The sequence below is a fragment of the Dermacentor andersoni genome, chromosome 11, assembly GCF_023375885.2.
Source record: "Dermacentor andersoni chromosome 11, qqDerAnde1_hic_scaffold, whole genome shotgun sequence".
NCBI classification, from domain to species: Eukaryota; Metazoa; Arthropoda; class Arachnida; order Ixodida; family Ixodidae; genus Dermacentor; species Dermacentor andersoni.
The window spans coordinates 67,236,042-67,260,969 of NC_092824.1; the positions used below are offsets into that span (position 1 = coordinate 67,236,042).

General features: G+C 46.5%; 1 protein-coding gene across 1 annotated transcript; it reads right to left on the reverse strand.

Annotated features, from left to right (window-relative positions):
• Positions 1-2,324: 2,324 nt before the first annotated feature.
• Positions 2,325-24,928, reverse strand: LOC126517800 (thioredoxin-like). Its single transcript, XM_050167596.3, has 5 exons — positions 24,784-24,928; positions 17,376-17,480; positions 14,283-14,345; positions 10,095-10,160; positions 2,325-3,668 (listed from the first exon to the last, which is right to left on the reverse strand). Exons 1-5 carry the CDS (start codon positions 24,808-24,810, stop codon positions 3,606-3,608), a joined length of 324 nt encoding a protein of 107 aa, XP_050023553.1. The 5' UTR covers positions 24,811-24,928; the 3' UTR covers positions 2,325-3,605.

Below are 24,928 nucleotides of genomic sequence, written 5' to 3' on the forward strand. Positions count from 1 at the left end.
CGCGACGGCTACCCATTTGTTCCCAGAAGATGACGTGGGAAAGGGACCGAGCAGGTCTAATCCAACACGAAAGAACGGTTCCACAGGGACGGTGATCGGCTGGAGATGACCGGCAGGTAGCACCTGAGGTGTCTTCCGACGCTGGCAGGGATCACAGGCAGCAACATAGCGTCGAACGGAGCGAGCGAGACCAGGCCAATAGAAGCGGCGGCGGACGCGGTCGTACGTGCGGGTTACCCCAAGATGTCCTGAAGTGGGTGCGTCATGCATCTCAAAGAGCACAGTCTGTCGTAGCTGTTTTGGCACGACAAGAAGAAGGTCAGAGCCGTCAGGGAGGAAGTTCCTTCGATACAGAATGCCACCCTGGAGGACATATCGGCGAACGGATGCGTCGGTAGGTGTAGAGCGCAGACGCTCGATAAGTGCTCGCAGCGATAGGTCTCGGTACTGCTCATCGGCGATGTTACCGAAGGCAGAGACAGAGAAAATGCCGTTGGGGCTATTACTGTCGGCGTCGTCAGGCTCGTCGACCGGGTAGCGAGACAGGCAGTCAGCGTCCTTGTGTAGTCGGCCAGATTTATAGGTGACAGTATACGAATATTCTTGGAGGCGTAAGGCCCAGCGACCAAGTCTTCCTGTAGGATCTTTCAGTGAGCATAACCAGCAAAGCGCGTGATGGTCTGTGACAACGGAAAAGGATCGGCCATATAAGTATGGGCGGAATTTCGCAACCGCCCAAACTAGGGCCAGACACTCACGCTCAGTGATGGAATAGTTGCGCTCCGCGGGTGAGAGAAGCCTGCTGGCGTAAGCGATAACACGGTCGTGGCCACGCTGGCGTTGTGCCAGTACTGCTCCAATTCCGTGACCGCTGGCATCAGTACGGACTTCGGTAGGCGCAGAAGGATCGAAATGGGCCAAAACGGGAGGCGTTGTGAGAATGTCGATTAGATGAGAGAATGCAGAGGCCTCGTTATCGCCCCACTGGAAAGGAGCGTCTTTTTTCAAAAGGTCGGTTAGTGGTCGTGCTATGGCGGCGAAATTTCTCACGAAACGGCGGAAGTACGAACAAAGGCCGATGAAGCTGCGCACATCCTTGACACACTTCGGAACAGGGAAGTGCGTAACAGCATGGATCTTGCCTGGGTCCGGTTGCACTCCGTTCGCGTCAACGAGACGTCCAAGGACGGTAATCTGGCGACGGCCGAATTGGCACTTCGATGCGTTGAGTTGCAGACCGGCTCGCCGAAAAACGTCCAGGACTGCTGAGAGGCGCTCGAGGTGCGTAGCGAACGTTGGGGAGAATACGATAACGTCGTCCAAGTAGCACAGGCACGTGGACCACTTGAAACCGTGAAGAAGGGAGTCCATCATGCGTTCAAAAGTGGCAGGGGCGTTACATAGACCGAACGGCATCACTTTGAATTGATAAAGACCGTCGGGTGTGACAAAAGCAGTCTTCTCGCGGTCGAGATCGTCCACGGCAATCTGCCAGTAGCCGGAGCGAAGGTCAATAGAAGAGAAATAGCGAGCACCGTGGAGGCAGTCAAGGGCGTCATCAATCCGAGGTAGGGGATACACGTGCTTTTTGGTAACCCTGTTAAGGTGCCGATAATCCACGCAAAAGCGCCATGAGCCATCCTTCTTTTTGACCAGTACTACAGGTGACGCCCATGGACTATATGATGGTTCAATAATGTTCTTGGCAAGCATTTTGCGAACTTCTGCGTGAATAACTTGACGCTCAGCTGGTGACGTTCCCTGTACCTCGTCACGGAGCTTCGCAGTGGACGGTACGTCGAGCCTTCCTTCATGGCTCCCGGCGACGACAACCCGACTCCGCCGGCTCCGACACCTGCTGCCACTTCGACGACCTACATCACTCACCCCGCACCTCCACCAGATATGTTACGTAGGAAGACGCAGACGAAAAGCTATGTACAAATATATTTACAAGGAAAATACGCTGCGCTTGGCCAAGAGGCAACAGCCCGCGCTAGCTTCTAATCGTCGTCGTCGTCTTCACACTGCTGGCCTTTCGTGATCGCGCATATTGTGCCGTAGCAATATGTAATACTGGATCATGCTTTTCCTGTGGTAACCTTAAAAACCTAACAGGTCTTGCTGTACTTTCTAAGCCAGAAGACCAGATCAAGCAGGTTTCATCTGGACTTGCTTTTGTTCTTGTATCTCTGAAGAGCCTCATTGTGTTTGGAATAAGTTACTCTGGGAACTAAGGTTGCCACTCCTATCCATTAGTCCTTGCTTCTATCTCAACTTGGTAATCTGCATGAGTCTCACATTGAAAACAGCAGTAAATACAGTTTCAAGCGCAAAAAACTGCTTTTTATTAACAGTACAAAAAGTAAATCAATGCCGACACACATCACAGCCCAGCCACATAAGATATGGTGGAAAAAAATGCTTTGCAAATTAACCAGTCAAATCACAGCACCAGAGAAGTTCTCATCAAAAATCCATGTAAAATCCATAAAATTGCATCTCAAGAAACTTTTGCGAGTTACAACCACTGCGATTAACTGCGAACCATGAATAAGTAAAAAATCGCCAGAGGCTGCTGCATAATGCCGTCACTTTTCGAGCAAGTAATACTTCAGGCGATGCTAGCTAAATCTCGCCACTAGCAGATAGCAGTCGGAACATCGAAACGGTAAAACTGGTCCAAAATGGAACACTATGTGAAGTAGAAACAGAACAAAATGCAGCCAAGCGACGTCATGGTTCTTGCAAAGTGACCCACCTGGGTGCATTGCTCAACAAAAGCCGAACTCTTGTTCTTGCCTGGCATAAATATAAAGCAAGTTGAAGGCTACGTCAGTTGTAAAGTGCGCGTAGAACTGCTGTGATTACGTCGTTGGAAACCTACAAAACTACCGGTTGCATGACAAGCCCGCAGCAATCACTAACACTAGCATTACAAGAAGCTATGCAGTGTTTAAAAAACAATGTAACAATGGGCTTTTATTTTTAAGCAACATTCCAATGCTTCACAATGCAGCCATATTAATGTAATTTCACTCAGGCACTCTAAATGAGGTGAGGACGCCCAATCGAAGTTGAATAAAGCTGAAAAAGAGTCGGGATTAAACGATCATGGCTCAGCCACATGTGTAGTGACAGGTCGGAACAATTCCAAGAACCAGTTAATTCTGACAGGCGACAAACAAACAGGTGAATGTTCAAAGAGCAAGTATCTGCATCAGCCACCATTGCATGTTGACAGATAGCGAAATTTGAGGGTTGGCGTCACATCATCAGCAGGCACTGCTGAAAGCGCGTTAAAGGCAAGTCACTCTCTTGTGGACGGCAGCAGAGGCAAGCGCATGCACTTACTGCATGTACGAGTGAAAGCTAAAGCATTTTCCTTATATAAGCAGACATATCTGGCTGTACGAGTTTTGGCTGGACCTTTCTTCAAATGGTGCAGGCCATACAGGTATAAACGTGAAGGGCTGGCATAGGAAACAAGGAAGGCGTCGCTGAGCTAAATGAAGAAAAAGGCAGTTGGAGCACGCTCGTGAAAAAGCGACCGGGCTTCTCCCTTTTCCTCTTCAGCCCGTGGACCAATGGCGTTGAGAGCATGTTTACTTGTGCTTCGCAAGCATCTCCTTGATCATATCTTGGTTGGCCCCAGAGATTTCGTCAAGCTTAAAGAAAAAGAAAATAGTGCACATCAGGTTATGTAACCATCAAAAAGTGACATCAGCATAACTATTAACCGTTCCTGGTCCAATGATTCACGTAGCAATCGGCGTTTCGCAGGAAATTTCCAACATCGGGAAAAACAAAACAATTTTCAGAAATGTAAATGGCAGCAAAGATAATTACATACTTGAGATTGTTCTAAGCACTTTGACAATGAGGACAAGCGAGTGGACACAGGCAAGCGCTTGTGTGCGTCCACTCGCTTGTCCTGGTTGTCAGTGGGCTTGCCGACAAGGCCGTACATCAACGTTTGTCTAACATACATAATTTGTAGACTGAACGCTCCTTGAAATTTCACAAATGTCCATGCTTGCAACACAGTGGTTAAGCCTTAGCTTTATTTTTCGGAGCTTGTTGAATGCATATAACCTGCTGTGGATGACACTAAAATGGCTTTGAAATAATTCCTGGCCATATTTCACATCATTCAGATTGAGAATTAAGATGTCTGAAGAACTACATGCTGCGTACAACTGTGTTGATCACCAAACACTCCAGTGAGAACTTCAAAAGCATAAGCATTTCTATGCCTACCTAATGGGGAAACCTGTCCGCCTGTCCGTCCCTCTGCCCCTCACATAAGACGATCGTTTTCAAGACAGCCCGCAGCAGCAAGCGAATTCACTTTTGTGCTGCCTCTTGCTTCAATGCAAAATAAGCGGCGAGAACACAGTGCACACAATGCTATCAGCACTCGGCACATTCTGTCCCCATTGCAGATTGCTTTCAAGATAGGGGCCGCGCGGCCACGCCATACGCAGCCGCCACAGGAGTGTGGCTGATCATGGTTCATAATGAGTGATAATGGCTCATAATGATCGGAATGTCATCAGCACACCTGGCACCGCCCCCTGCAGTACTTTGCCTGTGTCATCAATTCACCTTGCGCCGCCGTCTGCAGCAGTACGTGTTGCCACAGCGCTGTCGTTTGTACTGGTCGGTTCAAATTTCATAACATTGATGATAATGGGCTGTCTGGAGATAAATAAGTGGCACAATGCTTATGCTGTTCGAACAGCACTTCCCCGTTTCACAATTCTTTCACAGTGTGTCGCAATTATACCAAACAGAGCAGCATGTGATGACTAAACAGCAGGCGATTACACTCGAATCCTGGCACAACGAAGTCCACTTCCACGAAATTTTCGCCACAACAAAGATTTTTTCATTCCCCGTCAATGTTGCATAGAACATAATGCATCAAAATTCTATCGAAAACGAACTGCTTCGTGTCACTTTTTTGCAATATTGCTGCGGCAGGCCAAGTATGAAAACCTTTGGGTAGCAACTTTTCCCGATTTTCACTGTCGAAATTGAGGTATCCAGAGTGTGGTGCAAAAGAATTTTGAAGAGGTGCAAAACAGTTTACACCAAGCTAAAGAAAATTTTGACTTGACTAATATATCAAGATCAGAATATTAGAGTACTGTACTTCAGTCTTTAGTAATCTTCAACAATTTTCATAAAGCACACAGACATTTGTCAAATTGGATAAAGTGGTTGCTGAAAAGGCAATTTCTCCTTTTCCAGGTATGTACGAGGGCAAATCAGGAAGTCTTTGCCCCTATTTTTTATTAGCCAAAACAAGTTATATACAGGTAATTAAGTATGCATAGGGTAAAACCTCGTAAACTTGGAGGCCTCGAGACCGAGCAATATCCCAATTAAGCAGGATTCCAGATTACCTGAAAAGATGTGAAAGCAAGAAATCAGCCAGAAAACGTGATACATGGGTAGCACATCTTTATTGTTGTATGTCCACCTACTTGGAAAGGATTCCTCGATGCAAGACTGACACTTTTGGTAGTTTGTTGCACTAAAAGTCATGTTTTCAAGCCGGTCAACCAGGCGCAACATGTCAGCCTCGCCACCGTTGTATTCAACGAAGCTGCACACAACACCCAGTGTATCGATCGCTTCTGCCAAGGGGGGCGCACGAGTGGGCTTGTCATCGCTGTCTTCAACGTTGGTGGCCGAGTCTTGTTTTTACAGCGACCTTGCTGTTGAGGTCAGTGTAGCATGAAGGAACTGTCCTCTTGATATTAGAGTAATCGGCGAAGCCGATTGGACTGCACTTTCCATCCTCTGTGCGCAAGACCTCACAGAGCGCAGTCTCCCCCTTTCCTCATAAAATGGGCAGGTGACAGCAGAGTCAGCAGAGGTATTGGTGGCAACTTCCTTCACAAATCCAGCGTGCTCAAAACACCGACAAATAACTGGCTTCCACTTGCCTCTACGCATGAACAATGAGGCATATTGCACTGAGGAGGTCAATGGCATACTTGCCATTATCGTAGGAAAGGAGCATTCGCTTCAACAAATTATAGTGATGTATCTTCCTCTTGTGAAGTATAATGCCTTGATCCACTAGCTGTGATAGTGATGTGTTAGCAGGCAGAATTACCAGCTTAAATGCCTGCAGGTTCTGAATATCACCGTGCGCTGGGAAGTTATCAAGGACGAACAGAACATTGTGCCCCGCAGCCGCAAAGTTGCGGTCAAGGTGCCGCACATATTCTTCAAAAATTGCCGCTGTCATCCAAGCTTTGATTGTTCTTTTAAATAAGTTTGCCCTTGGGTGGCAGTCGTGCAGCTTTAAAACGAGGCTTTGTCTTGCCAACGACGAGCAGCGGCAGTTTGTGCTCACCGCACATGTTCGCACCAAACAACACTGATTGTCTTTGTTCAGTTTCCACCCCTTTATGTCTACCTCTTTCACAGCAAATGCCTTCGTAGGCAGCATTTTGTAGAATAGAACAGCCTCATCAAGAATGTACACATCTGCTCTGTCGTACCTGGCGAGTGGAGGAGTCTAGGTGTGCTGCTTCCAGCCGTCGACAACACTCTGGTCTGCGCTGTCACTCTCACCGCAAACAGTAACGAATGCAAAATTCGTTGCGATCCTTAAAGCGACAGAACCACCCATTGATGCATTTAAACTCTGTATGACCAAGTTGCAGCGTCAGCTGGTTAGCTTTCTCCAGCAAAATGGTCTCGTTGACGGGAAGATGGGCTGCGTTAGCTTTCTGCAGCCAAGCAATCAAGGCAACTTCGAGTTCAGCGTATGTAGGAGCGCATACTCGTTATGCTTTGTCGAACGAGTCTGCTTGTTCTTGATGTTACACAGCGCTGACAAAGGCATGTAGTGCTCTTCGGAGAGAGCAGCTTTTGATGCTGACCGGCTGGCCTCTTCAATGAAACCTTTTCTTGCAGTGACAGACTCTTGTACTCCGGCATCTTCTGGGCACACCACAGTTAAACAATTCACAATGAAAAGTGCACAGGCGCAGACAAATGCAGCAGTTGCACAACGTTCGCCAACTGAGATCCAACTGACAAGACCAAACAAGGCCCACAAAGCTGGAAAAGCATGGCCTTTGAGATCTGTTCTTTAAGATACTGCGTAGATTCTAACTTAGTTGAAGCCTCCGAGATTGGCAACTCCTATTGCATAGCATAGAAAGGTTCACCGCTGGGAACGGATATGTTGACTTTGCATTTACATCCATAATTTGGCTAAAAACAAATAGGGGCAAAGACTGACTCGCCCTTGTGTCTCGACAGATGCTCCTGAGGTAAGAGTTCCTTTTAATCAGATAAATTAATACAGTTTTACTTAGTCCACAAACTTCTTGCTGCTTCCGCTTCAGTGGGTGACCGGAGAGGTGCATGGAAGCAACAAGGCTGGTAGCGACATCAGCTAATTTGTCCAACTACTATTGCTGGTGTCAGTTTTCTTGCCTGGCACAATGCTTTCCTACTTTTCTCTATCTTACGTAATGCACTTTTCAGCAGCCATGGAGACGTCTGTCTCGACAACAGTGTCCTTGGAGCAGATATAAGTGGCACACTGCCAGACTGCGTGCTTTGTGCGGGAACGAGAATGTAGGAAAGTCATGTGGTGCAAAAGTGGCACATTGGCGCAAATAAGGAGGACTCATTGCCGGCATAATGCTGCTCCCGACGGCAAGTGTCGCACCACTAGGTAGCATGGCGAGGAAGTTTGGCAAGAGCTCGTGCAATCCTTAAGGGGAGACGCGGGTCTTGAAATGACAAAAAATCGCAAAAAAGTCGATTTTCGGAAAAGTGCGTTTTCGCTACGTTTATACATTCAAGAATCCCTCCGCGAAATCTAGAACCTAAATTTAATCGGAAAATAATAAAAAAACACACTTATACGGGCCACGGTGGCCGCGGAATTAGCAAAAAATCGCCAAGAATGTTCGAACTTCGCGCCGTCGTCATTTGCGAACGCGTTGGCCGGCGGGCGCCATTTTGAGCTTGTTTGGAAGCTGCTTTCTTTGTGCGTATTTTGCGTCGGTTCAAAATGGCGTAGGTGAGGAGGAACCGACGCTATCGCGTCATTTCTGAAGGATGCGCCCGTGCCGCTGATTGGCCAAAGCACGCACGCCCCCCGCGCGCCTCGCTCCTATTGGTCCGGCGCCGTTTGAGTGCCGATTCCCGCGTTCCCGACAGGCTGGTCGCTCTCGTGCGCGCTGCGTGTTTGTCTCTGTGGTTTCATCGCGCCGCTCGCTTCTCGACAACGTTCGATGAAGTGTCTTTTTCGCTGCCTGAATGGCTGGAGGAGATCGTCGTCTGAAGACTACTACGCGTCAAGCGTTCGGCAAGGCGCGATGGCGGCCGTGCAATGCGCGATAGAAGACGGATAAGCTTGTCGTGTACCCGGAGTTGCCGGCTGCTGGTCTGCCTGAAGATTCTGCCGGATCGAGTTCCGAGCTGCAATCCAGTACGTCTAGCATCAACACTTCGTCCACCCACGCCTCGCGTGTTGGCGCAGACCGTGTAGATACCGTTTTTTTCACGACCGAAGAAAGAAGCAAGCGCGCAGCGATCGCCGATAAGCCGAAAACGCGCCCGGCGTCGCAGTCTGCAATGGAGCGAAAGTTGGAGCTGCTGGGTGTTGACACGAAAGAGGACGTCAGCGACAGCGGAACGGAACTTGCGATCGTGGATTTATCCGTGGTGCAATACTTTTTTGGACTTATGCCGTGTCCCGTGTGCGCCAAGAAAACGCTGATGCTTTCGAAGGACCCCGCCAAGGAGTACGGGCTCTGTGCCAAGCTTGTGCTGGAGTGCTCCACGTGTGGCATGCGCGAAAGGATCGTCGAAAGGATCGTCGGAGGTTCACATGTCCAACAAGGATCACAAAAACAGAAATGCTTTGATAAACAAGCTTGCAAAGAGGCACAAGCCACCAACAGACTCTGCCTACAGTCTTGGGCATTTATAGGTATAGGTGTGACCTTTTGCTGAATGCACAATTGTGAGAGTGTGCAAGAGATATAAATTTTTTTTACAATTTAAATTCTGGGATTTTACGTTCCAAAACCGTGATTTGATTGTGGACCAATTTTGACCACTTGGAAAGCGCTACAACACAAGCACATGAAGTTTCTTGCATTTCAGCTCCATTGAAATGTGGCGACCACCACTGGGATTTGATCCCAATTTTTTGTTGTAGCCGTAAACTTTGTGGAAAGGACATATTTTGTTGTGGCCATGAACTCTGCACAACTTTATTTGCATAGGGATGCCATTTGTGTGCCTTCTGTTCAACAAGGAACTAAAATAGGAATGTGAAGCTCATGGTGCTAGCTTTCTGGCATTGCTTTCAATGACTATGCATGATTTTGCAACCAATATCTCAATGTTATTTTTGCAAAATGGCCATACATATGTCATGAACTTGTTGCTGAAAGACAGGGCTACATGGTGGTGCAATTAATATTGCCATATTGTTAGCCCATTAAAAGTTACAGTGAACTGAAAGTTCAAACTCATTTTTCTCAGCTTCATTTTTTTGGACACCGCACACTGCCTTACGGGGGATCTTCATATGTTCTTTCGAAGTACCAGCAAAATGTTTGGTATCAATATATTTGTGTCGAATGGATCTAGCCGGTGATGCTATTTATTTATTTCTAAAGCTGCCGGCTAAATTTTAATTGCCACTAAATACAAACGAAAATTAGCAGAAATATTTGAATTATGTTTACATCTGTTATTTTTGCATTATAATTGCACTGAGAACAATAAAAATAGCATCACCGGCTAGAGCTACTCTCTGGCGTTCTGGCCATATACTTTGTTTTTCCTTTTGACAAAATTAAGTTTTTGAAAAGTCCCGTAAGAAATTGATTGAATTTCTGTATTAAAAACTTTGCATCGTTCTAATGAAGATATACAAAATCTAATTATATATTTGCAATCAGCAGAAAGAACTGAACAATACTGTTAAATATCATCCCGTTCACACTAAAATTAACAAAATTGGTTTTAAGACCCACATCTCCCCTTAAGCTATTGTCCACTGTGTGATCGCAACAAGAGAGCTTTCAAAGTCTCACCTTTTCCTTATTCTTGATGAACAGGAACGTTGGCATGCACGAGATGTCGTATCGGGATGCAACCTCCTGGAAAAAGGAAAAGAAAAACGAGAGAATTTGGAGGAAGAAGAGAGAGAGTTGGGACTATAACCCAGACATGCCCATATTTGGCAAGACTGTAACATGGATGAAAGCCATGATCAGAAATGCATACAGAAGAAAGGAAACAGACAAGCGTTGTTCTTCTGCACATACGTCATTTAGAAATAAGCATTTCAGAAACAGCACACCTAAACGTCTTTGCATGCGCAGAGCCTCATGCCCAGCGGTTTGCCTCAAGCTGAAGTTCTCCAATGTTTCAACAATTAGCCAAGCAAGAAATATTTCCAGTACAGTCAACGACTGAATTTTTGGACGCCCAAATTTTCGGACATGCCTGATATTTCGGACGTCTTCGCGGCACCGCCACGAGCCCCGTAGAATCAATGTATAAAGACATCTGAAGTTTCGGACGCTCGAACCCCCCGCCGTCCAATTTTCCGGACTTTTTGACGGACGGGAGGAATTTTTGGCTCCTCGCGCAGCGCCCTTGAGAAGGAAATCCACTTGCAGCCGAAGCATATCACCGCTTTGAAGCACAACTAGCCGAATCTAGTCGTCACACACCGATTTGGTCTGGCCACGCTGGCTATGTTCATCGCCGCACTTCCGCCTCTGGCGGAGTTTCCGGAGCAGCGCCATTTTGTTTGTCTGCGCAAGCCACGTTTTGGCTAGCGTGGTGTGTGTTTGTCTGTTGTGTCAAGTGTGCTCTGCGACGCTAGGCCTAGGTGCTTCGACGCTCGTGAGCAAACTCCACTGTTCGCAACTTGATTTCGCTTGCCTTCGATGGCGCCCACTCCGTCTTCGTCGTCCTCGCCGATGGCATCGAAGCGCGGAAAGCAGTACCGTCGGACGACGTTATCAACGACCTCCGCTCTGCTGGGGTTTCCATACCCACGGAAATAACTTTTGAACAGTTTGTTGACGCTGACAACGAGCTCGACTTCCGCGCAGAACTGACTGACGAGGAAATAGTCCGTCGGGTTGTGGGGGATTCAGAGACTCCGATGTTGAAAATGAGGAGCCAATGCCTGCGCCACCTACAGGCGCCGAGTTGATGCGAGCACTGTTGACTCTCATCGGTGTACAGTGCTGACATGACCCTTGCTCAGATCGAGGCGAATATGATCGCATGCAACCGGAACGCCGTCAAAACAACAATCGGCAAGTTCTTCAAGCCACTGCAGCAATAACACCGGCTGCCCGACGATGCACATGTACATAATAAACCGGCAGTCGGCTGCATACAGAGTTTTTGAACGCCTCTTTTTATAGCCACTTCACTGATGCTGTGGCAGGGTTTTGGAAGCCTGTTACTTCGCCATTTACCTCTAGATCTGAGAAAAAAATAAAAAGGGTGCGTTTTCGGACTGCCTGAATTTTCGGACGTTTTTACGTTCCCTAGAGGGTCCGAAAAATCGGTCGTCGACTGTACTGGTTCATGTTAAAAAAAAATAACCCTGTGTGTACCTACTCAGTGTGTGAACCTTGTGGAATGCTATGAAGTGAGCATGGTGCCTCTCAAGGGATGTATTGCCAAAAGATTTTCACAGAAGGATCAAGTGTCAATGTACGTATTAAAATAACATTGTTATTTATGTCCAGCTTGCTCCATGACTCACTCGGACCCCTTCAGCAGGGATAGTGCTGGTAGCGTTGCCTCACATATGCCGTGTCAATTATGTAAAACTTGCATTTCATTTTCACAAGTAGCCAGAGCCACAATGTTGTGACAGAGTCCCCTGGTATGGCTGCCACCCACACTGGCAATCAGGGGTCCGGCAAGCCTTCACTAAACGATGGCAAGTGTCCCAAGGTGGGTCGCTGACCGACAGCCTGATGCGTGAACTGTGCCTTCCTTTTGATGTGCAGTGAAGGGCGCACAGCAATGCGCACGCCTGTACGACTAATTGGAGGTCAAAACTCTGAAATGTTACTGCTGCATACCAATAAAGAATGTAGCCTAAGCTTCGTACAAGTGGTAGCAATCTTAAAGAGGCGACAGCCTCCCTGTGGAATGTTAGAATATACGGCCCCCTGATCTAGCAACTCTCGTAGTTGCTAGACAATGCTCTCGAACACCTGAGCCAAACATTTGTATACGCACAGCAGCAAGTTGAACTAAGAAACTTGCCCTTTCCCTCAACTTCTCAAAATCTCTGCTATCCATGTTCAATGTGCCATACCAATAAACAAAACCACTATTGGCCAGATTTGTTTGATTTCACGACTATCAGCATGAAAGAAATGACACCTTCGACCTTTGACAGGATATGGAATGGCAAAGTCTCATGAATGATGAGACGGTCGTGACATCGTTTTTTCCATTTTTATCTGCTGTATCATCATCCATGCAAATGAATAAGTTCATGTGGTAGTTTCTTGTTGTCCTGTTTTTTACAGCGAAGCTGTCTATGGCTAGGATCTGGCAGATCGCATCCGCTCATAGACCAACAATTTTTCCTACGTGGGCGGATCCCGAAAACAGTGCAATGCTAGGCCGACCCAACGGTGGCGGAGAATCAGGAATTAAGCACTCCCCAAACGTGGGCCGACCCTGATGATAGTGTAATGCTGGGCCGACCCACAGCAGCGGTGAAGCAGGCATTAAGCACTCCCCATATGTGGGCTGATCCCGAATATAGCCCAATACCGTGCCGACCCGCGGCGGAGGTGCAGTTCGCCAGTAACGGGCCCCCATGCACAGCTTCGCTGGTCATCCTTCATAGAGTGGAAGGGCGCTTAGCTTATTGTTCTTGTTCCTTTTTTTGTGCAATTAAGTTTTCTTTAACTTATCTTTCTTTTTTTTTCATTTTGGCTCATCCGTGATCTTTACAGTGTTTAAGGTGTTGCGAATATTTCTAAATAATTGTGAGCGGCTTTCTTCCTAATAGTACCGCTCTTGCTTTGGCTACCAAAGGGCAGCTGGCAGTATCACCTAAATAAAATATAGATGAAACTGGTAATCAACCATGTGATTATGTCAATACAGTTGACTCCTGTTAATTTGAGCTAAATTTGAATGCACTGGAAAGTTCTGGCGAGAAACATAATATGGAGCTATAGGAGGAAAATTAGTTTCAATGCAAAAGCATGCTACTTTGGTTATTTCAATCCCTCACTGACTACAACTTGAAAAAATTTCAAGCATGAATTCAGCACACTGCAGCAACGATGAGAGCGGTGCCGACGATGTTGCCAACAATGCCTCGCTTGAGTAAATGAGTGCAGCTGATGTTTAGGCTGGGTTCAACACTAGAAAATTTCGCTTTTCAGTTCAACACTGAGGTAGCATTTAAAGATGTCAGCGCTCTTTGCCGCATGCTGTTTGTGTCGTGCTTCAGGAGCAAGAATCGAAATGACATTACAGGCTACTCTAATGAAATATTTCGATTTGGTCATTTCATTGCAGTTGGTTAAATCAACCTTTTTAGACAATTCAATTATGCCGTGAAAGGATCGAATTCACAGGAGTCACCTGTATTGTGGCTTCTGAGGTCAGGCAGCACAAGGAGCCTTTGCTTATGCCAAAGCCAAGCACAATGATACACTCTAAAAAAAGTTTGCACCCTTTCGGTTGTATATTTGCCACACAACTATAACTGTCATCTGCCTTGCTTGCGTTTCCTTTCTTGAAAACGCTGCGCTCGCTACTTTCCTGTCGGGAATGCTCTGTCATGCTGATAACTCGCATGCCATTCGTGACTTGGAAGTACCGGGCTCATAGCATTAAAGGAAATGTGGGCAAAACAGATGACGATTGTTGTTGTGTGGGAAGATGCGACCCAAAGTGTGTAATTTTGTTTAAGAGTGTAGGTGGAGCACTGCAAACACCTTGAGGGCAGTTGAAACATAAGAAAGGCGGCTGCCAAGATGTACCACGGGCACAATTTGATTGTAATGAATTCTGGGGTTATACATGCCAAAATGGACTCCAGATTAACTCAGACCACTTGGGGACATCCCTTAATGGCCACGGGCAATTATGCATTTCGCCCCCTGTTGAAATGCAGTCGCCGCAGCCGGGATCAAACTCTCGACCTCGAGCTTAAAGGTGAGACACCATAGCCACTGGGCTACCATGCCGGATTTGCGCAAGAACTTGCTTACCTCATTCTCATCAACGTCCACTTTTAGGAAGATGACCACGTCGCTGAGGATTTCCGACTGTTGCTGCAAGCACAAAAACAAAAAAGGCGTTAGGCACATTACACAGAAAGCACAGTGAACACCACGCATGTTTCCATTAGTACAAGCACGACTACAAATTATGCGAGGAGTGACCGGAGGATCTCGAGATGAAAGAAAGCTGTCATTTTATGCAGACTAAGAAACAGCAGTTTCACCCGAAGGAAGCACTGACAGCGATAGCATCGTCTAGCGTTGTACTCCTTGAACGGTGTTCCGACTACGCGGGTGCACCATGTTCGCACGACGCAGCCCGCAGCTCTTGCTGGGAAGAACAAACAGCACTCTGGCAACTACCAGGTGTCTCGCGATGCTGGCGTTGCAAGCGGCCCCAGTGGCATTGCAGGCATCGCACCTCGATGGTGCACGAAATGAAGGTGACAAAACCGTTAGTGCTCGCGCACAGCAAATATTGAGGAAAATTAGCTAGACGTTTACTGCTCAAACATGAGCATACACATAGCAGCTCCGCAGAAATGCTGGTGCGCCTAGTGTGCGGGTGCACAACGCTCAAGGCAGCAGAGAAAGGCAGAACACTAAGCAGTTGATGGTGTGTCCACTTCATCAATTTTTTTGCAGCCAAACGCATTCTGTGCATCTGAAGACCCTGTAGCCTTTCTTGTGCGAGTTATGCAGCATTGTCAGCGGCACAACACGAAAACAATAGCAATGCCCCCGACAGCGTGAATGCGCCTCAAGCATCTGTATAAGTGCTATTGCAATAAAATGCCCAATGTTACTATAGCTGTGGGCTTGTTACGGGTGCCGTTAGGCACTACGTTAAAACGTTCAAGCAGGACCACAGTGTGTTGCCCGGGTAGTTGAGGAAGTGGTTCATTGGGAGGGTTAAAGAAACAGTGTAGAGAAACACTCAGCTTAGACTGATAAGGTATCCTTTCAGCCTTGTTTCCCTAATTTTACGGCAATAGGTTGGTCCAAAGAAGAGTACGTAAAGGTCCAAGTTCCATTTTATAAGTTTCGTGCTAAAACCACATCACTGGTATGTCAGGATGATGCTGTAGATTTCGAAGTATCTTTTCCCATTTCAGGCCGCTGTTGCTCAGTAAAAGTTCCCAAATCTTGACAAGTTCAGTCTCTTTTAGAATGCGATGTACCATTCATGTTTACCAATAAAAAATTAACTTATGCCTTGACAGGTGAGGCAGTACCAGATTTACTGTGGGCATAATCTGCACCAAGAATTCAAAATTTAACAGTAAAGGGAGGGTGGGGTCGTATGCCTATTTCATCTTATGGTGCGGCTTTACGGAAGTGTGCTCAAGGCAAAACTCTCATATAATGCGCATAAATTATTTGGCAATTAGAGCAATCTTCACCGTGTCAATCTGTCGGCTACTACATACCGCCTTATATTAGTGTGCACACTTGAGTTTTCCCCGGGTTCCCCGACTGCACCCTTGCCTGACAAGTACTGTACTTGGTGACCACTTTCTGTGCCAGCGCAGCCAAAGTTACAGGAACGAAGCTCCCCGTTTTTGCAACATGCCTGCATGTAGTTCGAATGTAAAAATCTGAAGGCTATGTAATGTAAAACAAAACATACCAACTGTTCTTGTTTCTTCGCAGTTAATGATTTCTGTTTTTATAATAAATAAAATTTGCTGTGTAGCTGAATTGTGCACGGCGAAGCATAATATCAGAAGAGCTCAGCTAACAATATCAGTTACTTGTTGCTTCAGCATGGCATTAATAAATTATATCAAGATTTGATTTTGATGAAGGTTTTACGTATCCAATCTACTTTGGCACTATTTAACAGACACTCTCTCTGCTCATGCAATGAACTCGCTCCCCCCTTTGGTCCCCGAGAATTTACTTTCCAATTTCATGAAAATATGCACAGTCGACCTTTAGGGCTGGCGTTCAGAATACCCACTTTATCTTGGTGCGACTGACCACCACTGTGGATTATAACAAGATTGTTGGATCGTGCCATGATACAGCAAAACTCTTGAAGCAGCCTATGATAAACACCGGTGACACAAATTCGGATGATGCAGAGATGAAAGTTGTACCCCTTACAGTTTAGTTGATGACGGTGCAAGATGCTTCACCATTGCAACATTGTCGCTTGTAGCACCTTGTAAGCATGGCAGCGGAACTAAGACAATGCATTTGGCTCCATCACACCACTCTGCCGTTGGCCTTTTATCCACATCTCTTTTTTTAGTTAATTGGGTGCTCTGCCACGACATTTTTTAAAATTATATAGGGTGCTGCCCATCTGCTGCATGTCCTGCAATGGGCTGTTACGCCAGTTACATGGGCGGTTTCAAGCTGGAAGTTGAGCATGCCAGAGAGCATGAGAACTGTGGCACTGGATGGCATTTCACTGTTGACCCAGTGAGTGTGTGCTACTAGAGGAAACAAGTGGTTGAGCTTAAAGCTACAACGAAAAAAATATAGGCACCTCGAACTGCCTGGATGGCATGGAAGACTATGTGCTATGGCCCGATGATGACCCAGAAGTGGCCAGCGGCATGAAAAGTTCCAATTAAGATAGAGATTGACAAAAAGACCAGCAGCATTTTATGAATAAAGGTACATTCTTGATTGACATCGCATACATGTATTTACTATAAAGGTAAGGTTGAGATCACAATTTTCTGTTCATGTCGCACTCGCAGCTATCCCTGCCAACTATACTGTGATAAGCATGCCAAATTTTTTAGTGACCTCAGAACATATGTTTTATCTGTTAGTATGTTTCTCGCATTTTTTCCCTAGAACGTATGAATGAGGTTCTGCTGTATATCTAGCAGTGGTCCCACACGAGCACTTTGGTTCCACAGCCTTACCTGCATAGCCACAGTCTGAGCGCAGACATCTACAACTGTTGTCAAATAAAACTGACTTGATCCGAGTTCATGCCCACGGCATACCACCTCTTATTTTCAGATTACCATCTGCCATAACCACGCATACGTTAAACCAATGGAAGAATGTTGCCAAAGAAACTCTGAAGTGAGGTGAAACTGAAGTGAGGCAACATACCTTTAGGAAGGGCTCGATCATCTTGCATGGCCCGCACCAGGTGGCGTAAAAGTCCACCACCACCAGCTTGTCACCGGCCTCCTCGAGCTTCTTGTCAAAGTCCTCCTGCAATGTGCAAATTGAAAGTGTAAAAAACTTACTTGCATGGGTCATATACACACCAAAGCTGTCGCTACATCTCTTCGGAAACAACAATGTATTCAGCCGAGAGCATATGAGTGTCCTAGACTTCTGCTCTGTGCCAAAGGCCATCATGGTTGGGCACAACAATAAATGGTATCTAATATGTCCAGGTCAAAGAGGTTCCACTGGTTATAGTTTAAAGGCGGACTGATTAGTGGAAGACCACGTCTTGAACAAGGGACTAGTAATCTGAAAGACAACTTCGAAAAGTTGCTCAATGCCACTTTCAACACTCAATTGCACAGTTTGCTTTACATGGTGCAAAGGAATACTCTCCCCTCCCACTGTAACAATGTGGCGCCATAATGTCAACTTTCTCACACATGCACCTGTTTACAATGACCAAGTCATTTACCAGTTGGATGTTCTTTAAGAAAGACAGGGCTGCAATGCAGGGTGCATGAAAGGACGCTTGCACACAAAAGCATAATGTGCGCTACTTATATGGCTACTTCTGCATTGACCTAGTTATATGAGTTGGTTTCCATGTTCAACACTTTGTAGCATCTTCTGAGGCACTGATGACAATGTGACAGTCCAGATGCTGGTGTTTGTGTAAGTGACAGAAGAAAGCTATTCGCAAGTTTCACGTACGGTGTCGCCGTCGTGCGGCGGCGGCCGGAAACAATCGAAAGATTATACTCGCCGCTGGCTGCCGCCCGTTCGCGTCGCGTGTTGGTGTTGTCTACGCTTTTCCTTCACTTTTGGTTGAAGTTTCAACGCGTTTAAAGCTCCCGTGGGATCCTGAAGGACACTTACCTGAAGGAACCCTCAGCTTATCTGCGTGTATATTATTTTATAAAGATAACTGGAAGAATGAAGCGAGCATTGCCGCGGACCGGTAAATATCGGCTATGTATCGCTTGATCTGTCTAGGCAAGACGCGGTAGGACGCAGGCTGTAAAACTACTGCAAGACTGTAGCTTGCACAGCACGCATAAAGCGCAACAACTAAATTACAAGGGTTAACGGTTATCGTATTAGCTCGCAAAAGCGGTCAGATATAGTTTTTTTGTTTACTTCTCGTGTTCAACATCCAGCTTTGTGAAAGCAGGCAGGGATAACTAGACAAGAAATTTTAGCACACAAAACGCTGCTTTAGGGCTGCTTTTCACGCCGTCGATGTAAAGGACTTCGGTCGCGCAACACAAGGAAGGTTTTTTTTCTCGACACGTCGGCTTATGTAACAACTTGTAAGTAACAACTTGCAGAGAGCACCACACCGTATAAAAGCTCATGGTACCCGTTCAAAGCGGTCGAATTAATAGAATAGCAAAGAGAAAGCACGGCCACTTCTCTTTATAACACCATCGTGGTAAAACAAACCACAGCTCGTGTGGTTTGCTTCGAAGCCACAAAGTTTGTAAGCAAAGGCCTTCAACAGTCGCGGACGTCGACGTGCACGCTTTTATGCCGTAGCACACAAGACGATCAGCGTTTAGGACTTCCTTGCCTTCAAGCAGGCTTGAATCCTGCGTTCTGCTCGCCCAATGTGAGCCATTACGCAGGCTAACGACCAGGCGTGTAAATTGAAGAGACATTTCAACATGACGCGAAACAAGATGTCACTGAGCAAGACGACCGCAGCACTTCACCGACTGCTCTAGTTCTTAATCTCTCAGACAGCCATGTTGGATTTAAGGTGGCGTCCCCTATAGGCTGTGAAAGTTGCGAATATGCACACCTGCCGCCACGTGAACTACAATTCCTAAAAGTTTCATGGTCATAACACTGGAAGGAGGATCTGTGTGTTTTCTAAATGTTTACCCTGAGCACACGCTTTAGTGGGATACATGCATACTTTATTAACAGTGCTTTATATTTATCTTTAGATGCAGCATAAAAGAGGCAGCAATCTTGGAACAGCACGAATTGACAAACAAGCTGTTCTTTGATTTCAACAATTTTTTTTAGCAGCTGCTATTGCTGATTTGGCCTGTTTCAGGGGCTCGTCTGAATAAACTGGCTCTGAGCAGGCAACCCTCTGGTGTCCTTTTACAATCAGAATTCCGAGACTATGGTCAGAGATTGAGCACTCGCACATTTCACACAAAGAACTTTTGCAAAACCTGACAAATGATTATTAAAAAGGAACACCTTAGAATGAGCCCAAATTTACATATTAAATTTACAAAAAATTCATGAGAACTGACATGTAAGTCAGCCTGTGGTCGTGGTGCTGGAGAGCTTAGGTATCGGCCTACAACAGGCCCTGGGAACACTGTGAGCAAGATAGCGATTGAGATCATGTACTGACAGAGCCACAGCACAACTTAGTAGCAGTGTTAACCGTCCTGAATTCAGCAACTTTTGAGTAAACATCCCAAGTCCTAACTGGACCGAGTCTGGGATCGCCAAATATCCCAACTACGTTTCTTCCCCTGCCTAATAGCAATATAACAAGATTCCCCCCTCCTTTTTTTTTCAAATGCTGACAGTTCTGTTGCTCATCCAATTTTTTTTTTATTGTTGTGCATTTAATTCAGCTGTAGACCCTGACCGTTCACAGTACCTCTATTTGTATTCCTACCCGTGTTAAATAGGCAAATACAGTGCCTTTCTTGTTGTGAATCGCAACATGGAGACAAAGAAATTTCAAGACTGCTGCACCTACAGGCTAGCGGCTCCTGGCAATGACAATTGGTCAATGACAGGCTGAGCAGCAACAATATTGCCCAAATTTTCCATTTGTGCACAAATGGTGCGTAGCTGGTCATCAGGTCAATGACACGAGATAATATAACCAACTCCAGAGGGAAAGCTCCCCATAGCACCCATGCACTGAAACCAGCAACTGCAAGGGGCCACCATGACGCTACTCTGCGCAGGCACGCAAGCGACAAGATGAGATTCAGACGAGACGCGATTCCGAGCTTCTCTCGGTATGGTGGCGCCATCTAGTTCAAGAGCCTCAACCACACCCTTCTTAGGCACCGTAAATTTTGCATCAAATTTAAAAAATAGCCATCCAATCTTTCTGAAAAGTATACTGAATGAACTTTATAAATTGTCCATATGCACATGCTAAGTTTAGTGCTTGTTTTTGCTATTATTTTGAATATTTTTAGCATAAAAAATATGAATTGTAGCAACATGGTGCCGCCTTTACGGTTGCCACTTTTCTTGATCCACAGCTTTTCTTCTAGAGTCAGTACACTATGTCAATGACTATGTTGTAATTACTATGGGCGGATGTCACCGCAACAGCATGGCACCACAAAGCAGTGCCTTGCTCTATGGTGGACAAGTTTAGCTCCCACAAGTGTAGCTTTCATTGGTATATACCTGCCAATCTGCGACCATAAAAATTTGTAAATATTTGCCACAAACGTGGGCTGGGGGCTGAAGAGGTAGCACACACCTTTAAACATGGCACACAAGTATAGCAGCAAACTTGCACCAGGAGATACCGACAAACAACACATTATTAGATCCCAGCAACTTAACAGTTACTGATGATCTATTGGCATCCCATTAGAAATGAGGCTGTGAAAAATAGTCACCTAGCCTGCTTGATTCAATCAGGTATGCTTTACATGCTTTTCATTTCAGAATTTTTGAACACATCTTAATCTTTATTATCTTCCTTAAAATTCTCTATTTAACTTGTACACTACCTTCGCCTGCAATCTCTTCCCTACTTTTTTTTTCTACCGATACTCTTAAACGTCTCTTGTGTATCTGGACTGCTGATCGGTTGATGCTTCCGTCCAATTTAAATCCAAGTGCTTCTGGAAGGTGCACGTTACCTAGAGGTCTCACTGGGTGAATTTCTTCACATTCCACTAAATAAGTGGCCAATATATAGAATGCAGATTGCACCAAAGCAGGATATATTACCACATGATTGCATTCAAGCTTGAGCTGATAGACAGTGCCTGTGATCATCTCTTTTTTTCGTCCTTGCCTAGTTGTTGCGCTGACAGATCACATATTCCAACTCACCCAGTTCTCGCTACTTGTGCAGAATATTTTTGCGAGACTAAAAGCAACTTTCGTAAAATCGTAGAATGAGCCTAATTTCAAAAACCATGAAAAATCCAGATGATTCAGCAAGCATGCTACTCGTAAGCAATGTCTCTCAGATCAAGCAACAGGGCAATAACGTCTGCTTTGCGTTTCACTAATGCACTAAAAGAAGCACAGACATCTGCACCACAGCTGCTGTATGCGTGCTGTCAGGCTTACCACTACTGCCACTTTCAAGAAGACCATAAAACAACACAGGTCGGCAGAATAAGTGGATACTCATGAACAAATATTTTTGCAGAGTCTGTGCTTGTTTACACTTGCTAGCACTCGCATTCCTACCCGTTCCCACTCGGACAATTACACAAGTGGCAAGCTCTGCAGCCAAGCCCATCCTGCTACTCACTCAACACAAACACCCCCCCCCTCACCCTTTCTCTCTTACGGAATCCAGTACTAAGTGCTCACCAACCAGGCACCACTATCCCAAAGGATGGTCGAGTTTGTCCTGAGGCCCATACCATTCCCCTGCAACAACACTCACTGCACGCAAAAGTCTCTAGCGATGAGGAGGTAGTTTGGTGTCACCTTGAACCAAACACCTATCCACATCTTAGTCTGCATTCTCATCTCAATCAATTCTCTACACATACCCTACTCTCACTCCTGCCCACACTGCAATGAAAACGCTTCCTTATACCGTACAGTCTGGGCAAGTCGCAACGCGCCCAAACTACCACTCCTCACTCATACCCTAGACCAGTGACAAGCAGCACTGTCCTGGTCGAGCAGGCACGACGAGTGGTTACTGCTGCTGAACTTGACCAAGGAGCCTACTCGCCATCGAATGAAGAAGCAAGAACAGCTTTCTCCCGCCCTGATCCCCATCCACTTTAAAGTTTTGATAGTTTCACACTGCTATTGCAATTCACCAACACTCACTCTTGTGCATAGTCACTATGCACTAGCACTTACCAGCACCCACTATAACTCGTATCCACTCCCACTCTCCCGTGGCACTCACTCGCACACGTAGATGCACTTTCACTTGCTCACAGTTGGCTACATTCACACCCATGTCCACTCGAGATCAGGATAGCCGACCTTCGATCACAATTGCGCTAACCAGATCTCATCCCTGTTCATGCGTCCACTCGCACCCATCGTCACTCACTAAAGCTGTCTTATGCCCACTGAGATGAATGCGCAGCGAGAGTGAGTCAGTGTACTGGCAAGGGAGTATGCAGACCTAAGCAAGAAACACTAAAGGAATTGTTAGTCGCCTTACAGCTCATGGCTGTCTGAAATCGATTAATATCACATACTTTAACTGCCTCTCTAGCACTTTCCCACAAGCAGTGCATATGCATGTATGCCTTTGTACTCCAGAACAGCTAATGACTCATTTAGTGTGACTTTCCTTCATACACTCCCGTTCCTTGGCCATTGGCAAGCACTTACTGCAACAGATATTTGAGCTCATATAGACCAAAAGGCATTAACAGACCAGATCCCAGATAGTTATGATATCTTCAATACAGCTTATTAGAGATTCGCCAGTTCGGACACCAATTAAAGCTTTACACTGCAAATGAGGCTTCATTTAAACTTAGCACCTAAGCACTACTACGTTTAAGTTATCTCCATTATGTTGCAGCTCAGCACAGCTATAAAACACTAAATGCCTGAAAAGTATTAGAAGAGAATGATTTCACCATGTGTGACTGAGCTAACTGAAAGGCCTGATAATGAAAATAACACTACTGCATTGCTGTCTAACAGGCACCGAGATTGTTGAAAATGCCTGGAAGAACAGACCCAAGCATGGCAGCATGGGCTACAGAGGAGAGAACACGGGGAATTGCCCGACTACAAGGCATGCCATATTAATCGCATATTTGCCAAATGTTTTATTTTCAGGCTACAGCGGTTAATTCATTGGCGATTTCAATTCGGGCTGCACACCAACGCAGCTTACAGAGCGTTGCTAATGGCGCAACATGGTTTGCAGGAAGTGAAGGCTAGCTTTGAATGAAAGAAAATGAATAGAAAAAAAAAAAAAACATGCATGAATGGGTGGCTGTATGGCCTGGCTGAGCTAGGAGGTGTGTTGGGACAACGCACACATCTAAATGTGAGTGGTACTCGAGCAGCTCGCCGAAAGGTTTATGCGCAAACGGATGCTTCAAAGACTCGGTGCCCGCTGAGCACATTAGGAAAGGTGCCGGGGTGCAGCGCAAACACGAGACACTAAAGATAGGACAGTCGTCTCCAAGCTGAAATGACGCGCGGCGCCCAGTCGGACGGGCCGATTTGTGCGACGGCTAGCGCGATAAACACTGCCAGCAGATAGCGTTGTTTCCATTAATTCCTTCGGCAACCTAAATCGGCAGGTACCGCGGCCAAGTTCACTTAACGCAGAACGCATGCGCTTTATCATTGCACACGAGATTGACACCGAGGAAACACGGAACGAACCAAGCGGATAAAGGAAAAGCAGCAAACGGAGTGTGCTAAGGAAGCAGCCGGAGAACCGTCGCCGGTAACGTCATATCCGAGCGACAGATGGGCGTGAACTGTTATAAGCAAAAAACGCCGGCGGGTACGAGAGCGCAGCTGGCAAGGCCAGCGTTTTTCCTTTCGATGGCTTTCTGTTCCGGTTTTCCTTTCGCTCGATTCGTTCCATCGCATCTCTCTCGCGGCGCCAACGGGGCGATACCAAGAAATACGTCGCGTAGCGCCTACTGAAGGCACAGCTCGGCGGCTAGCTTCTACGAGGCACAGGTACTATCGAATAAACGCATAAGCCTGCCAGGAATCAAACGCGTACGGCTCTGAATGGGCGCGAAAACAGAAAGGGCGGTCGTGCGGTCGGCGAAAACGCGCGCTTTCAAGAACGAATGAATGAACGCCGCCCCCACCCCCTCGCCCGTCCCTCAAAGGCCTCAGGGCGCAGCTATCAGATTTCTCGTGGAAAATAACGTTCCGAGCGGTATTCAAAACAGAGCGTGCTCATCTCGTGGAAAGCCAAACCAACGACCTTACGCGCGTCACGGCGTTTTCACAGTCAGCGCAAGTCTTGAACGAGTTGCTCGAAGACGAACTGCACGCAGGAAAAGTCCGCGCGCATTTAGGCCTACGCACCGACATCGGCACCGGAAGAAACAACCGAATATTGGAAGCGCCCACGGTTTTTGTTTGCTTTCCCGGCTGGACCAAACCGCCGAACAAGTCACTCGACTTCGGGGGCTCTCACCGTGCTCTCGACGACTTGGATGACCATATTGGCGGCGGGTCTAGCAGATAGACCGACGACTTTTAGCAAACGCAACACGTAGGCGTGCTCACGAGCTGCACTCCAGCAAGGGAAGTCTACGGAAAGGCGCGCGTTTTTTTTGTCG